Genomic DNA, 16,999 nt, shown 5'->3' with positions numbered 1-16,999 from the left:
CCACCTGTGTTAGTATGCTCCACCTGCTGCTCCTCTCGTCTCTGCTCCCTTCAGCTTGATTCTAAAAACCTGACACAGTGAATCTGTGCATAGAACAGGAATCCCCTGGAAATCCCTTTTTCCGTTAGAGCCGTCACTGATTCCGTCACTGTGTCGAAGCAAACACGAGTCACAGCCATTTGAATTTGGCATCTCCATTCTTGGGCACAGTTTGGGTACATTTGGATAACTCCGGGAGAAATGTGGACATACCCACAGAGAAACAGACCCAGATAGTCATTACTTTACACTACTGACTTCAGATTTGAATATAACATATTTGTCTCATTTAATTCTTTAGCCAATTCCTCCTTATGTCAGTCTGCAGCTGCATAACAATTAAAAAAAAAAAAAACAAGAACCAAAAATGCTTCATTTATGTGTGGTTCCTATTTCAGCTACGAAAAACTTCATAAATTCAACAAATTGCTCCGTTGAAAGTGGAAAGTGTTCCCTTTACATGAAACAAAGCGTTTGGCATCCATTCCAAAGGGTTCAAGGACAGCATCTAATTGAATTTGAGAGTGCTTTTTTTTTAGGGCTTTTTACAGTCACAGTCATAAGTCCTACATATATGTTAGAAAAAATGTGAGTACACCCGTGCTGCTTTTGCATGATTTAAAAGGGAAGTAAGAGCAGCTATTTGCTGTCATGTCAACTGTTTGTGTGCAAATGATACCATCTCCAGAAAAGCAGGAGGTTTGGCTTTTTGCTGCACTGGACCATGCAGTCATCTAGTGATGCAATGGCAATAGGGTTTAGACATCAGCAATGACCTTACAGAAGCAGTAGCTGATGAACATCACTGGAAATAGTTATTAAGCAATTTCCATGCAATGCATTGAGAAATTTTATTCATAAGTGATAAACATTTAGGCTGCACAGCAGCACAGGGGGTATCACTGCTGCCTTGCAGCAGGAAGGTCCTGGGTTTGAGTCCAACCCTGGGTCTTTCTGCATGTTCTCCCTGTGCATGCGTGGGTTCTTTCCGGGTACTCCGGCTTCCTCTGTTAGGACTGTTAGGTTAATTGGCCTCTCTAAATTCTCTCGTAGGTGTGAGAATGGTTGTTTGTCTCTGTGTTGCCCTGCAATAGACTGCCGACCTGTCCAGGGTGTACCCCGCCTCAGCTGGAGATAGGCACCAGCAACCCTCACAAACCCCCACAGGTATAAGTGTGTTGGAAAATGGATGGATGGGTAAACATTTAAGAAAGTCACTGATCTTCCTAAGAGAGGATATCCCAGAAAATCATCCCAACCAAACTTAACAAAAAGCAAGACTTTTACCTCACACTCTACAGTCCTCATTTCAATTTTGATACTGTATGTTGATGTTTATAACAGTATGCGATTAGTAATGTCTGTCTACCCCAGAGAACTGATGGAACCATGTAAAGATAAGTGGATCAAAACTGCTTCACAAGGATGAAAGAGACCATTAAAGCCACACCAAAAAGTCTAACTTTTAGTCCTTGCTATCAAAGATGGTTCTATTGAACCATGGGGTGTACTTATTTTTCCCACCTATTACATTTCTTTTTCAAATAAAATTGTATGTTTTTTTGTGTGTGTGTGTGTTTTTTTAGCAGAGAAGGTGCGAGCTACTTGGTCTGTGACTTTTGAAAACCCAGATCATTGTGCTTTGAAGGGGACTTCAGTGGAGTTTAAGTGTTCGTACAGCTACCCAGAGGATGAATCTGTCAGAGAGACTGCATGGTTTAAAGGAATGCTAGAAGACGACACCTGGAAACGTGTCAGGCTCTCCGTCCTTCCATCGTATACAAATCGATCTGAATACCAAGGTGACCATATAAACAACTGCAGCCTGGTTCTTCATGACCTGCAGGAGGACGACACTGGACATTACTACTTCTGGTTCGACACAAACAGTATGGACGGAGAATAAAAAATCATGCATCTCTCTGTGACAGGTGAAATAGTTTAACAATATATATATCTATATATATATCTATATATATATATATATATATCTATATATATATATATATATATATACATATATTTTTTTTTTATTTTTTTTTTTTTTTACGTTGAATGTTTTCCTGGATTAACTTTTGTCTTTACTTGATCTCAAGAGCTGAAAGCCAGCATACGCCCCATAAGAGTGAGAGCTGGAGACAGAGTGACCCTTGAATGTACGACAACGTGCCAAAATCACAGAACGATCTGGTTCAGAGATGGACGTAGAGTTATGGAGCTAGAGTTTCACGCTCAGACGGAACATGCTGGAAACTATTCCTGCACTATTGAAGGACTGAACTCCTTGCAGTCGGATCCTGTGGCTCTGGATGTTTTGTGTGAGTACCATGACAATATTAGGTCACGTTGTAAAGGCTTGACAGTAACTACTCAGATGTTACATCAAACTGTGTTGAGTTGCACATTATTGCTTTAGGAATCATATAAACTGTTGGAGTAATTTGCATGTTGTAACATTTTTATGACAGAATCCACACAAAGAGCAACAAAGAACTGCTGAAGTTAAAGCAAAATGTCATATATTTCTGACATCCTTTATAGTTATAAAGGGTTGTACACTTATATTTCAGTCCCATTTACTCTCATACCCCCTAAAAAAAGCTGTCAGACCAGTTGCATTTTAAAGTCACTGTTTAGAGAACAAAGTGATTAATCTGGATTTTAAACTCCACTGTTCTGTGAAAACCATCATGGAGACCAAGGAACACAGCAGACAGGTCAGTTAGAAAGATTTGGACATGTTTAAAATGGGTTAATGATAAAAAATGTCAAGCTTTAAACAGCAACTGAAGACCGTATCTCGGGTGGAAACATCTGTAGACATGGCGGGCCATTTGTGGTGCACTCTCCAAATCAGGCAATTTATGTAGGGGTGCTAAAAAAGGTGACCATGTTGCAAAGAAAGTCCCGTTTAAAGTTTGTCACAAGCCATGTGTTGGGGCCACAGCAAACAAGTGGAATAAGGCGCTCTTGTCAGATATAACCAATAATTTTCGGACCCAATTGTAAAAGGACTATGTTTTGATGGAAAGCTAACACCGTACGCCATCCGAGCACACCGTGCCCGCCATGAGACATGGTGGCAGGCAGCAGTGGGGCCGTGAAAATGTTTTCCTTCAGCCAGAACAGCTGAAGAGCATAAGAGTCTGAGGAGAGGCCGGAGCTGAAATGCAGGACACCCTGGAAGAAAACCACAGCTGAAAAAGACCAGACTGGGGTTAAGGATTTTCAAAACTTTGCTTCATTTTTCTTTCCACATCAGTGATGTGCTACTTTGAGTTGGTCTATCACGTAAGACAGCAAAATACATTGAGATTTTCTGGTAGAAATGTGACATGTAAATAAAAATTCAAAGAGTAGGACTATTTTTTATAGTCATTGTTTATATAAAATTTAAAATGTCCAGCATCCCCCATCCATAAAAAGAAAACAGAGCATATCATTTTCACTAGAACCGTTGTTGTCCTCTTCATGCAGATTCTCCATTAAATGTGTCCATTGAGGTGAGTGGTTCTGGGCCCTGTTGGTGGCGCAGCAGCGTGACTTTGAACCTGCAGAAGTGCTGCCAACCCCACCCCGCGGCAGATACCTACGACCTGGTGGTACAGGAGGGATGTTTCCAACTCCAGCCTCCAGCTCCAGGAGGGCTCAGGGCAGGTCCTGAGTATTTCCTCTGTGGAGCTGACCCCACAGGAGCTTACAATCTGCCATGGCCGGGAACCCCGTGGGACAGAGCCGTTCAGCCGAGGTGCTGCTGACTGTGGAAGACACAGGTGGGACTGCAGGAGGAGTCAAAGCGTTCACTTTCTTGGATGTTTTCTTTATTTATCTTGATTAGAATCGGTCTTCTAGTCCTCCTCTGTGTCAGCTCTATAAGGACAAGGCACCTGATGCATTAAGCACCATCTGCGACTGCTTTCAATTGTTTCTCATGACCGTCTTCCTGTTTATCCCCAGTCCATCCTTTCATAGTCCTTGGAATTGGAATCAAAGTGATTTTTCTGCTGGTGCTTACACCGGTTATCATCTGGACTTGGTAGGTGACACAGAACAGCCCTCATTTCAAGCCAGCTATGGTTGTTTCCCTGTTTGTGGGAAAGCAGTTGAGTTCATAGGAGCCTCTTGTTTTGTTGTTAAAGGAAGCGCCGATCTCATTCTGACGCCAACAAAGAGGTGAGAAGAGGGACAGGGTGTTTTGTAATAAATAAATAAATAAATAAATAAATAATAACTAAACTAAACTACTGATGGTGTCTAAACTACTCCTTCTTATTTTTTTCAGAATAAACAGCAATGATTATGAAAACGTGATATTGGGGTGAAATAAAGGGTGCTCCAAAACCTTGAGGTGAGCAAGGACCAAAGCAGAGGGAAAGGAATCGTTGGGTATTGCCCAGTTCTGACACAAAATGCCTCCTGAGGTTTAATTAAGCTACATGAATGATCAGCAGTGTGACAGACTGGCGACCTGTCCCAGGGTGAACTTCCTCGCCTCTCGCCCGGTGAACGCTGGAGAGAGGCACCAGCAACCACCACGACCCCATGAGGGATTAAGCGGGTCAGAAGATGGATGGATGGATGGAATAATTAAAGTGTTAAAGTGCTTCTTCTTTTTTTAAGAGTAAGACTAAAGTGAGTTTGAATGTTGAAGGGATATTTTCTGTTTCAAACAGTATGGATTGTCTAGATACAAGTTAGTTATTTCTATTACGGATGTGAATATTGGTTTGTATTACGTTCGGTAGCGGTCACTGTGCAGTACACCGTTGCTATAATCACTGTGATTGTGTAAACTAGTCAAGACTGCCACCTTGAGTTTGAATTGAACGTCTTCCTGTTCAGGCGAATGTAAAAACCTTATTTTACTTTCACTGTATCAATTATTTTGAGTTTTTCATACAATTAATCAGGAAATCCTTTTTAATGGTCTGAATTAGACTGGTTAACCCAGCTTGCATTTTGATGTTGAGTCCCTGTTGAATCAACACAGGTAGTTGCGCGGGAACTGTTGAATTTTGTTTTGCAAATCTTATCGACGTTGAAACAGCAACGTCATTTCTCATTTCAACTTTTTGGCGTTCGAGGTTGTTTTGACGTTGAATGAATGTTTTATTTCAACGTTAAAACGTTTAAGGTCAGTCAAAGTCCAGCTGCAAAGGTTTATTTTTCATAAGTCTGTTTGTAATAATAACTGAAATATCCTTTAGTCTGACTGGTAATTCAAAGTGCCTTTAACAGCTTAATACATTTAATGCTCATGAAAGACTATCAGAACCCTCACACCCTTTGTTGTCCATGTTTTGAATGTATTTGATATGTTGTGCTATGTAATAAATTAATAAATATGTAATAATTTTCTTTTTTTACGAGTTTGTGTGTCAAAGTCAAATTTATTTATAAAGCACATTTAAAAACAACAGGCTGTTACAAAATTGCTTAACAAAATAAAAACAGTAAGATGAAATAAAAAATAAAACACGATACAGTTGACACAGCGTCTTCTGGGGAGAACGCACACATTAAACACAAAGTTTATGCCAATGTTAATTCGGCTAGACATTCAAATCTTACCTACTCCACAGAATAATAAATACTTTCCATGACATACACACCAGATTGCAAAGTTAAAAAAAAAAAAAGAAATTATTGAATGTGAAGTGTCTGTTTTTGCAGGAAGAAATAAAAACGCTGTAAAGAAAAAGCAACATACCAAATCCACATTATTTTCCTGTGATGGTGTAAGCTTGATATTCTTATTATCGCTTCATTTATACAAAAAAACTGATTACTTCACATTTTCTGTCTTGGTTGAAGAGGCCATTTCCAAAAATAAACTGATGAGGATAAGAACTGATCGCCGAGGGCATCCAGTAACTGGTTGTGCCGGATACAGAGTCACTGTCCTCCTGGTTTTTATCCCCCCCCCCCCCACTCTTCTTTAGGCCTTGGTGAGTATCTACCATGACCCAAAGTTTACACTGATCTCACTGACCGGAGCCCTAATGGGGTTGTGCTGACTGTATTTCCTGTCTTCATGACTACATTAACCATGGGGACATCTTTTATTAAGAAGGAACTTCTAGGCGGCACAGACCTTGTTAGAAAACTATCAAAGGCGTAAACGACTGCGGATGTCATCTGTGGTCTGCGTCTGTAATGATCTGTGGTGCATGTCCAGTATTCAAATTCACATCTGTGTTTACCCATCACTGGGAGGAGGAAAACTACTATAACAAAGTAACTGCACCAAACACAGGTTTATTATTTTCTTGCAATTTATGTGCCCCTACTGACTAAAGAAAAGATTAGCACCCATACAGTAAAACCCAGAAATGATTCAGTTTGCAAGGAACTGGCAGGTGTAAATAAGGGAACCAGGCAGTTCACAGAGTCTCACAGTCGGTTCACACAGTGAGTGCTTTTAGATTTTTAAGAGGCAGCATGGTTGGTTGCACACCGACAGGAGTGGACAATTTATTGTTTGGATTTGTGACACTTTTAGGCCTCTGCAGGCGAATGTCATCTGGAGCCTATTTTAAAAAAAACAAACAAAAAAACAACAAAAAAAACAGGTTATACTTTGTAACTGCAGGAAAGTGCTACATGGCGACACCATGTGTTGGTCCTCTCATGTTAGCTCTTTACATATTTAGTATACAAAATAAAAACAGTCCTGGTTTAACTCTGAGTCCTCAAGGTTCTGTGGCCGTTGTCCCAGTCAGGACATATGACTGACCTCTGGCTGTCTTTCTCCTGAAAGCGGAACAACAACAAGATTTATGTTGCAAGTTCTCAAAACCTCAAAGGCAATCGTGTTGGTATATTGTATACTTTTCCTTTATTGCATGACTTTTTTCAGACAAATTGTTTTTCTGCAGTAAACAAGTCTTTTGGTCATATACGCACAACTTTGGATACATTCCACTTTTAAACAGAATTTGATGTAGATGGGTCACCCAGACAACAACTACTGAACTTTGTATGAATATGACATTGCATTATTTATGATGCTTATCTGACGCATGGGAGCAGTAGTCCCAATCTTGTTTCTGTGAAGGTGTTTGAAACGGACGATGACTGCAAAAATAGCGAAGGCCTCACCTTGTCAGTAGAAAGGCAACTATGGCAACAATAACAAGCAGGATGCCAGCAGTTACTCCTATCAGCACCATTTTGCTTCCTAAAGAGTCCGATGAAGTTGTTGCTGTGGAGGACAGGGGATTAAAGCAAACACAACGTTTAGATACGTATACAGAGCGTTGCAAAGGTATTCACACCCTTGAACACTGTGAGATTTTGCCACATTACAACCAGAAATGTAAACGTCTTTTTGGGGATTTTAGGAGACCAAGACCAACACAAAATAGTGCAAGCTTGTGAAGCGTAAGAAAAATGATCCATAGAGCCCCGTTTTTTAACCTTATAGCTACTCTAATTACAGCTGCCAGTCCTTTGAGGTATGTTTCCATCATCTGTGTCCTTCTAGAGACTCAGATTTTTGCTGATTCTTCTTTATAATGAACGAAGCTCAAACTCTGCAAGACTGAATAAATGGAATGTTTTGAAATTTTGTCACACCTTATCACTTGGATTTAGGCTCACATCTGAACACGCTTTAATCTGAGCTATCTATTGCAGTTTTATTTGTGTGTTCAGGATGATCACCAACAATGCCTTATGTATGTAGTATCCATAAATGTTTTACTAAAACATATTTTCAATACACCCTATGCCTCATAACAGAGAACCTAAAAGTAAGTTCCTTGAAAATGAGCTCAAGGCTCTTCATTCACCAACCTCTGGGATCGACCAGAGTCATGCTGTGAGTCTGAGATCCACATCTGTTGCGTGCGACACAGCAGTGCTGTCCGTACTCCTCGGTGGTGATGTTGGCCGTGCTGAATGTTTGGCCTCCTCCTGTTAATGTAGCCGGCGTTTGTCTTCCTCGATGAAAGCTTTTGTCTGCTGGCAGACATGCTGCACCCTGGTACCAGACGAAGGTGTGCACCGGTGGGTTAGCCTCACTGCTGCAGGTCAGACTCACAGGATGATCCTCCTCTGCTCCCCTGGTGATGACTGTGTTTCGAGGTGGGTCTAGAGAAGGTTTATATCAAAGGCGATTAACTTCACACCAAATATTACAATTTTCTTTTAAAAAAATGATTATAAGTCAATTGTCATTTTTAGATATTAGATAGATGAAAACATATATCATAAAACATTTTTCAGTATAAAGATAACATTTCCATATTTTAGTGTTACGTTTTACTTACATTGCACATCGATTGTAAGAACTGTTGAGTTTTGCTTCTTATCTCCAGTCTGCACTTGGCAGTAGTAGCTGCCAGACTGAGCAGATGTAACTCCATGGATATGCCACACCTGGCCAACCTGTTCAACCCTGCTATCTGTGCTCCTGTACCATTTGAAGTGACTTTGTGAAGTGGCTGCTGGGGTGCAACAGGCCAGGCTTAAAGCTGCACCCTCAGGGATGACACTGGATGGACCTGCTGAGACTGCGACCGCTCTGGAGGATTCTGGTGAAAATAAGGGAGAGGAAAGGAAATTACATGAAGAGTTACGTTTTTCAGGGCCTTAACCAAATGACTTCAAAGATATCGAGTAAATTATTGAGGTTACATTTCTTCTTGTGCATCTTTCTATTTTCAAGTCATTTACCCTATCTGGTGAAAGAAATTGAATTTATATTATGGCAGCAGGCCGTTTTCATAATCATTCCATTGTAAATCGATACTGATATAAAATACATAAACAGGACTGTAATAAAAAGTAAATGGTTTATTCAACAATATCAATGAACATATTATGTCAGTTTGAAAAATTGTCTTTTTCTGTAGTCATGACAGAATATTTACGACTAAGAAATGTCCCCGCGTCAGCCTATTTTCAGAATTACACGTTTGTTTTAAACAGATTGAATATTGGTTGCCATTGCAGCAGAGGTGTAGACTCAGGTCATGTGCCTTGGACTCCAGATTTAGCCACATTTGACTTGATAGAATACCGAACAGTTTCTGGGGACTTGACTTGGACTTGTCAACTATGAATTTCCAGTCAATTTTTACTAGCGTTCAGATCTACACAATATTCAGTCAAGTTGCAGAAACAAAATACAGAAAAGTACAAGAAGACATACGGTAATGTTGGATACCAGTCACAGTCTTTTCCTTTGGCTTGTATAATAAACAAGGTGGTCAAAATGAAATGGATTGCAAAAATGTGGAGCAAAAATCTACAGAAAGAAAGAAACAATATCCACCTTCCATCAAGAAGTTTAGATAAAAGTGTTGCCCGCTCTCACCCTTAAACCACAGAAAACAGACAGAAGGTCTTTGGAATAAGATAGTTATCTCTGAAGCTCTGAAGCAGGCAAATGTGCATTATTAAGAATCAGAACGAGAATCAGAACAAGCTTTATTGCCAAGAGGTATTTTACATGTACAAGGAATTTGTTTTGGTGATAGGGCGCATAGACAAACATACAGTTGACATAAGTAAATGCTGTACTGAAGTTACTCTCCGTTTAAGCAGCTATCTGTACATACAGTCACTTTTCTTTTGATTTGTGTGACTTCAATCAGAGACTTGAGGACAGAAACCTAAAAATCTGTAATTATTTAATCAGTTCCTTCAAGACAAAACCCTGTCTGCAGTCCCTGTGACGTCGTTCCCTGTTCCTGCGGTGCCTGGTAATCACGGTTTAAGTGGAGTCGCTTCATCTGCTAGGTGCACTATTTATTCCAAGCTCTCCGAGAGTGTCACTGTCAGATTCTTGAAAGCCATCAGGTGAGTAAACCATCCAGCCTTCCTTGATTGCCTGCCTGATATCGACCTGTTTTTTTCCTGTTGGCCTCTGTATCTGGACCTCCATACCTGAACCATCTCTCGTCCTAGCCTGCCTGCGGGCCTCTGCCCCTCTGCATGGATAACTCTGCCTCCTGTGAACGACCCAAAGCCTGGACCCCAGATTTGTCTCCTGTCTCTGCCCCTGTCTGGAAACCTCTGCCTGGAGTGAGACTCCCGTTTTTGATTCTCTCGCCTGGATTCCAGATTTGCCTCTGCTCTACGGAAAGCCTCAGCCAAGTCAACCTGTGTATGACACAAGCCTGGACATCGGACTCCCCTTCTGCCTCTGTCCCTCAAGCGGACTTTGTGAGGCGGATCAGTCAGTGATCCGTTTCACCCAGTCGCTCAGAACCAGTGCAACCTGCCGGATCCTGATAGGGTTAGTGGCTTTTATTCAGTGTTCTCACATCTCCACTGAGTTGTTCTCGGGCACTAACCCTGTCCTCTCCCCCACAGCGGTTCTAGAGATCGCTTCTGTCAGTTCCAGCAACACCAGTTCCTTTGATAAACATTTTCAAACGTTCATTCCTGTGTTGGCCGAATTATTGGGTCTCCAGATTCTGTTGTCACATTCAGATAATATTTATACTAAACTGCGATATCAGCACATATTTTTTATATGCTGGTTGTTCTGGCAAAGAAATGCACCTTTTAAGAAGCATCTGTGTATTTTAAAAAAGCATTTATTACTACTCTGTAATTAAATTTAACAGTTTGTAAAATGACTGGTTTACAAGCCAGGATTCAAGTTTAGGGCTTTATAATTGACCGGCACATCTTGCCTTTGATCTTGAGTTGAGGCTTTGTGTGCCTTGATTTGACCGGAAAGAGTTGAAACCTACTTGTGCTTTGCAAGAACAATGATTAGGTCCCACCTATATGCAGAGCACAGGCAACACTTGAGCACAATATTACAGGATCAACAAGGAGATAGAACAACATGAGAGACCAGGAAAACACAGCAGTGTTAATAACAGATGTATCTGTTTTTACTGTACTTAGACAGGTATGAATCTGTTGTTTAAAAAAAAAAGAAAGAACAGTCCGACCCAAAATGAGCTGACTCATTTTGTGTTTAGAAAAGAGCTGACCTGCTGCGGTTTCAGTTTTAAAACCTTTAAAATGCGCTAGCTCATTTGGTTTCACAAGATTTGTTGCAACAATTATTAAAACAAAGAGTATGACTTATCAACTTTGGCTTTTTTCTTTCACATTATGTAAGACCATGGGTCCTTTATTTTGTTATATTTATGTCAGACTGATCACTGCTAAGTTTCAGTTCTGCTTCCTGCAGAAAGCACAAGGAGTCAAGCTATAGCTTGCAAAAAAGGAAACGATTACTTGTAAACACAAGGCTACTTGGTTTGAAAATATTTTAGACATAAAAAAATCAAGAAACAATTTTTTTTCAATATTGGTCAGTTGATGACAAACCAAACATACTACAGAGCTGTTGTGGTATTAGCCTACAATGACTGAAGAATAGCCACTGAATAAAAACTTAAAGGGGACATATAGTGCTTTTTAAGTCTTCCTTTTTACATTTAAAGACAGACCTAGACAGACTACATTCACAGTTTCTACTCTCTTAGAGACTCCAAGTACACAATAAAAATAGTATTTAAATGCTAAAAAATGGGATTTTGCATATGTCCCTTTAACATGCCTATGTATGTAAATAGACTGGAATCTTTTCCACTGTGCAATATTTATTCACTCTGGTTACTCATCAACATGTTTCCTTAGAGCTAATTTTAGATTAAACTGGTTTGTTCTTTTTCTTCTTCTTTTTCATTGCTAATAATTGTGTGTAACTGTCTGTGTGTTTGCCACTGTCACACCCAATTTTCCCCACTGCAGGACAATAAGGGAATTCTTATCTTATCTATTAGATTGGGGGGAAAAGGACAAACAGGTGCACGAGACCACGTTGAAATAGATGCTAGATAGAAAAAAACCTTGTGATACTTTGCCTTGTGAAAATGCTTTAGAATAAATAATAATTTTAAAAACAATACAGTTAAATGTGTTTATTTCCTGGTGTAAATAAAACAAAGTGGAAAGAATATCCTTACCTGCCACTAGGAGTTGTATTCCAGTCTGCGGAGGCATCTTCTCCGTTGTGTGGTTGGTAATGAGGTAAAACACGTAGGTTCCACTGTCTGACTCTGTGAGATTGGAAATCCTCAGAGAGCAGTTCTTGGTTCCTGGTTGTCCCACGTACTGTACCCGGTTCTGATAAGATGGGTCAGGGAAGATACCGGCACTGTGGAACACGTATCTGGCACAGACATACAGACAAACAAAGTTGGAAACTTTCGGATTTCTACTCAAAACCCCTGATTTTTTGTGTGTTTCTGTGACTATTATTATACTTCTCTGTAACGCAGCGGCTGTCTCCAAGACACCACATCTCTGACAGAACTTTATACTCCTGTCCTTTTTCATTGCCTCCTGTCTTGTGAAGGAAAAACTTTTTAGATCTAAGAAAGCCGCACTAAACATCACCTGCTTGCATATGATGAGAAAAGTGTATTTTGTTCGGGTTTGTCAACCACCAACCTATGGCGACATCTATTTATTGCGACTGCGCAGAGGTTGCACAGAAGTGATCTCCATTACAAGATCTCCGGCTACCAGAAACAATGGCCTCTTTATTATACCTGCGCAGAGACTCTCCCATCTGCCTTGAATTCATCAGAGCTATGCGGGTAGTCATAGGAACAAGGCAGGACTACTGAGGAACCAACCACAGCACAAACGGGACCGGAGGGGAGAAGGACTAACCAATCACCAGCCAGAATACCTGCGCCAGGAAGAATTGGTGTTGAATTACGAACAAAAAAAAAGAGAGAAAACAGGAGTTAATCACCAAGCTTGGACAGTCCCATATGAAAACGTTGAAACAGTCCGTGTGGATGTCCTGTGATAATGCTGGGACACAGAAATGTTTTTACCTCTCATACAGAGAACGAGAAGAAAGATGTAGCTTTGATGATGATGATGATGATGATGATAGAGATGATGTGCCATGACTCCACTGTTGATGTTCTCCCCCTGCTTAGCTTCGCCTGTCCTTTCCTCTGTTGTTTTCTGTGGCTCTTCTCTGTCAGTGTCTTTTGCTGTTGTGTGCAAATAGGTTTAGGCTCTCCAGCTTCCCCTTTATTTTGTCTAACAACGAGGAACTTGGCTGGTAGCAATGCTTTCATGTCATTGGAAGGAAATTGCGGACAAGTTTTTTTTTTCTTTTCTTTTTTTTCTTGTAAACTGCTCCTATCTGAGTGTATATAGGAGGCGGCACACTTGTTAAGGTAGATAGGTGAAAACTCGCGGAAATGTGCTTAATTAGGCAAACGTTTTCAGGTGGGACACAGTGTCCATCAGCAGGGCTCGGTCACTGCAGAGGGACAGCTCTCGTGCCCACCTCTCGTCCACTCAGGGGCGTTGACGTCACTCGCGCCCCTCTCGTGCGCAGCTGAGCGCGCACAGACGGAGCAGACGGCAAAGACCAGAAGAAGCTTAACTTCACTTAAAAGTCATAAAGAAAAACCTCCAGAACCTCGTTTTAATTACCCCACTTCTCCAAATGTTGTTCTCCTTACAACTAGAAGCGGGGGCTGGTGGTTTTGGTTGATGCGAACTGGTGAAACTTTGGCAGGAAACGTTGCTACACTTTTTTTTCTTCTCCGGGGTCAGTAACCTGTGAAGAGAGGAAAAGAGAGGATTTAGGGAAAGAAACAGGATTTACCCGCGGTGGGGCTTCAGCAGAATTATCCGGGCGTAAAAAAAAAAGCTTGTTTTTCGCCTATTGTCGTTTTTCAAACGGAACTTTCAAAGCACAGTTTTCATTTGCTTCAAAAGAGAAAGAAGAAAAACAACAAAAACTCCACCTGCTGTAAAGGAATACAGGTGAGTCGCCGTGAAGAAAGAAAAAAAAAACCCGTTAAATTGGTTTTTAAACCATGTTGTTTTATTTTACTACAATGTAATTACTTGCTATCAAGTTAATGGTCGTCAAATTAAAAAGATTATAACCTTGAACGGTTATTCTGAGTCAAAGCAACTCTAACCTTTTTAACATGTTCTTTCCTGAGGACAATGGATATAACATGTAGCGTACTTGATGTTGCTTAATGTGTAACTAATTTAATATTATATATATATATATATATATATATATATATATATATATATATATATATATATATATATATATATATATATATATATCGCCAGTAATATTTAGACAGAAGTCCCTTTGTAAGTTCCAGAGACAGAATATTTTTTCTGGAGCCGTCAACAAACTGGCTGGATGTTTGACCATTCCTCTGCAGATTTGGTGGAGGTAATTTAAATCTGTTGGTTTCCTGCCACAGACCTCATTTTAGTCACATTTCATACCTGTTCAACGGGGTCGAGGCTATCCCTTCGAAATCGTGTTTCATGCGCGTTTGGGATTATTGAGGTTTTGGAAAAGCGCCAAGCTGTCCATTTGAGATGAAGTACCTGTGGTTGATGCCTCTGTTGGCGTAAAGCGATCGACTAGTTCCTGGTAGCAAATCAGACCCTCAGCATCATACTTCCACCACCATGCGGGACAATTAGCGCAGTGTTACTAGCTTTGTAAGACGTCTAAACTCCTAGAAACACATTTGTTGTCATTTTTGACACGTATCTTAACTTTGTCTCCGCTGACTATAAAACATTCTTCCAGAAGCCATTTGGTTTGACCGATTTTAGATCGGAGGCTTCTTTCTTGGTCGACACTCTGTCGAGGTTGATGTTTAACATGATTAGCTGCTGTTTCCAGCACCTTCTAGGTTATGACAGGCTTAGTGGTTCCTGTGTTGTTCCTAAACATCTTCACCAATTCCTCTTCAATGGAGGCGACATTTTGGGTCAGAAGAGTGAAACTTGGACACAGTTATGTGTTCCTGCAGGAAAAAAGGATTCCAAACACACACCCAAAGTTACTTTGAAATCGATAGAAACGGCCGGCATTACGCTTTCGGAACGGCCGGAGTGCGGCAGGAAATCTGCAAATTTAAATCTACTCTACGATTTCTGATAGGAAGAGTTGTCAAATATCGAGCGCAAATGAATGGAAGTAGAATGCTGACGGCTACACAAACCACGTGTTAGAGGTGTAACCAGGAAAGTAGAATGTATCCAACTATTAAGGGAGTATTTATGCATTCAAGACTGTGTGTGAAAATCCACATTAAATTCAAACTTGTGCAACTACTTCATGTTCGTAAAACTGATCGAAGCTCTATATTGTTATTTTACACTCAAGATGGGTAAAAAACGTCTATATTAAATCACTGTGAGCTGTATTGGCGTATTGGCGGTCATTTATATGAGAAGTTAGATCCACTAGATGATTGAGTGATAAATAATGAATATTGAGGATTTTTTTTGTGTCTTTTGATTCCCTTCCTTGTAGAAAATAAAGCGAGTTTAGGTTAGTAGTTTGTATAGAAGAACAGTTTACTGCACAATCTATCCCCCATTTACTAAGGTTATTTTACATGAGATTGTAACAGGGTGTTTGTGCAAAATATTTCTGATAATGTGACACTTAAACTAAAGTTAGATCTTTTCTTTAATTTTTTTAAACAAGTTACAACCTTAATATCACCTTATTAGAGCATTATTATTATTATTATTATTGCATGCATTGAATGCATTTTGCAATGGAAAATAAATATTATAAAAATTGTACATTTATTAATATGCAATTTTTGTGACATCTATCAGTTTATGTGTCCATTTAGCAGATGTTTATTGATTAAATGTTTTGTGACTCCTTTCATGGGGAATGTTTTCTACACATCACCAGGCAAAAGGTACTGGCAGGAGCTCAGAGCACCTGCCCGGCGCAGTTACTGAGAGAGGAAGGGAAGTGGGAAACCACTCTCATCATTGTCTTCTGCTGCCTTCTGCTTCCTCCTGCGTACCCATGTATGCTGAGAAAGTTGTGACAGAGGGGAAGATGGGTGAGTGCCCAGGTTAAACACACCCTTGTTTTTGTTCTCTTCTCCCACCTAACACACACACACGCTCGTGCCTACAACGACACAATACCGCACACATACATGCACAGACGAAAATGCCGGAGAGGTCATGCTGTTTTCTGGATTTGTGTACCGACATCAGTCCACTTCACAGTTAACGATTAACTGGCCTGTTCAAAAACTGCTTTGCTGTCTTTTTGATGTTCCCTGGATTTATTTATAACGTTTGTTTTTCGTCTGGAACAGCATATAAGTTAGCCTGATGTAATATTTGTCTCACTTGGTGGGCTTTAATCCAGATAGATACAATATCATTGAAGCTGGAGTCACAAATAATGATAAACATGTTTAGGGAAAAAGCCACATGCAATGTTTAAAACGGTAGAAATGAGAATAATGTATTGTGATGGTTTTAAACGTGCCTTCCACAATTTATTTGTTCAATAAAACTTCTCTTTTATTATCTTCACAAGCTAACCTTTGTCGTTTTAAAATAAAAATGAACAGTAAAGCTGTATTTTATGACCAGGCTCTTTTAAAACACCAGGTTTCTGAATGCCCATCAAACAAAGGTCTTGGACACTTTGCCACCGATGCAAGCAGAAGTCAGTGAAAGCAAAGCATGGATGTTTCAGCCTTTAAACAAAACCAACGAAGGGTTCTTAAACATTTATGTTTCTTTAGTGCAGGTAGAAGGAATGAAGGAATGTTTCTTTAGCGCAGGTAGAAGGAAACAACACAAGTAGTCCTTTGCCTCAAGCTGCTGCTTTGTGCTTGAAGCCGTTGGAAAGGTTTCTAGTCATATCCCCAAGACTGCAAAAGCATTGACAGTAAAACAATAAGAATAAAATTTTCTAAAGCTGACAGTGTCCTCGCTGCTTATAAAATCACAACAGCCTGGATGCTGGGTGCATTGTGTGTTCAGGCTGCAAACTTTCAGTTCTTCACATGAATAATGCAGCACAGGAGATGTTTTCTTTGTTGGTGTGGGAGTCCATTTGTGACAAAAAACATGAGTACTGATACAACAACTAATGGTAATAATGATAATAATTACATTTACAAGTAGCAGCAGT

At 40.1% G+C, this 16,999-nt stretch overlaps 2 protein-coding genes across 2 annotated transcripts in view; one reads left to right on the top strand and one right to left on the bottom strand.

Moving 5' to 3' along the window:
• The window catches only part of LOC105923329 (serine protease hepsin), a gene marked incomplete in the record, with an annotated part of 52,360 nt that overhangs the window by 11,940 nt on the left and 23,421 nt on the right, over nt 1-16,999 (top strand). Inside the window, 1 exon segment of the mRNA XM_036129050.1 lies at nt 15,766-15,905. Within this exon segment, the coding sequence (XP_035984943.1) occupies nt 15,869-15,905 (37 nt within the window).
• LOC118556265 (sialoadhesin-like) lies at nt 6,098-13,472 on the bottom strand. Its single transcript, XM_036129052.1, has 8 exons — nt 12,864-13,472; nt 12,570-12,712; nt 12,282-12,364; nt 11,982-12,187; nt 8,313-8,576; nt 7,837-8,133; nt 7,141-7,243; nt 6,098-6,792 (listed from the first exon to the last, which is right to left on the bottom strand). Exons 1-8 carry the CDS (start codon nt 12,937-12,939, stop codon nt 6,732-6,734), a joined length of 1,233 nt encoding a protein of 410 aa, XP_035984945.1. The 5' UTR covers nt 12,940-13,472; the 3' UTR covers nt 6,098-6,731.

This window comes from Fundulus heteroclitus, unplaced genomic scaffold (genome assembly GCF_011125445.2).
Source record: "Fundulus heteroclitus isolate FHET01 unplaced genomic scaffold, MU-UCD_Fhet_4.1 scaffold_132, whole genome shotgun sequence".
Lineage (NCBI taxonomy): Eukaryota > Metazoa > Chordata > Actinopteri > Cyprinodontiformes > Fundulidae > Fundulus > Fundulus heteroclitus.
The sequence above is the reverse complement of the archived record's forward strand: the minus strand, read 5'-3'. Positions and strand labels throughout refer to the sequence as shown.

Coding starts and splice junctions, on each gene's coding strand:
- LOC118556265 (XM_036129052.1), bottom strand. CDS start 12,939: ATGGCACATCATCTCTATCATCATCATCATCATCATCATCAAAGCTAC. Junction 12,188..12,281: donor AGCCGCTGCGTTACAGAGAA/GTATAATAATAG, acceptor TGTCTGTGCCAG/ATACGTGTTCCACAGTGCCG. Junction 7,244..7,836: donor GACTCTGGTCGATCCCAGAG/GTTGGTGAATGA, acceptor TGTCCTCCACAG/CAACAACTTCATCGGACTCT.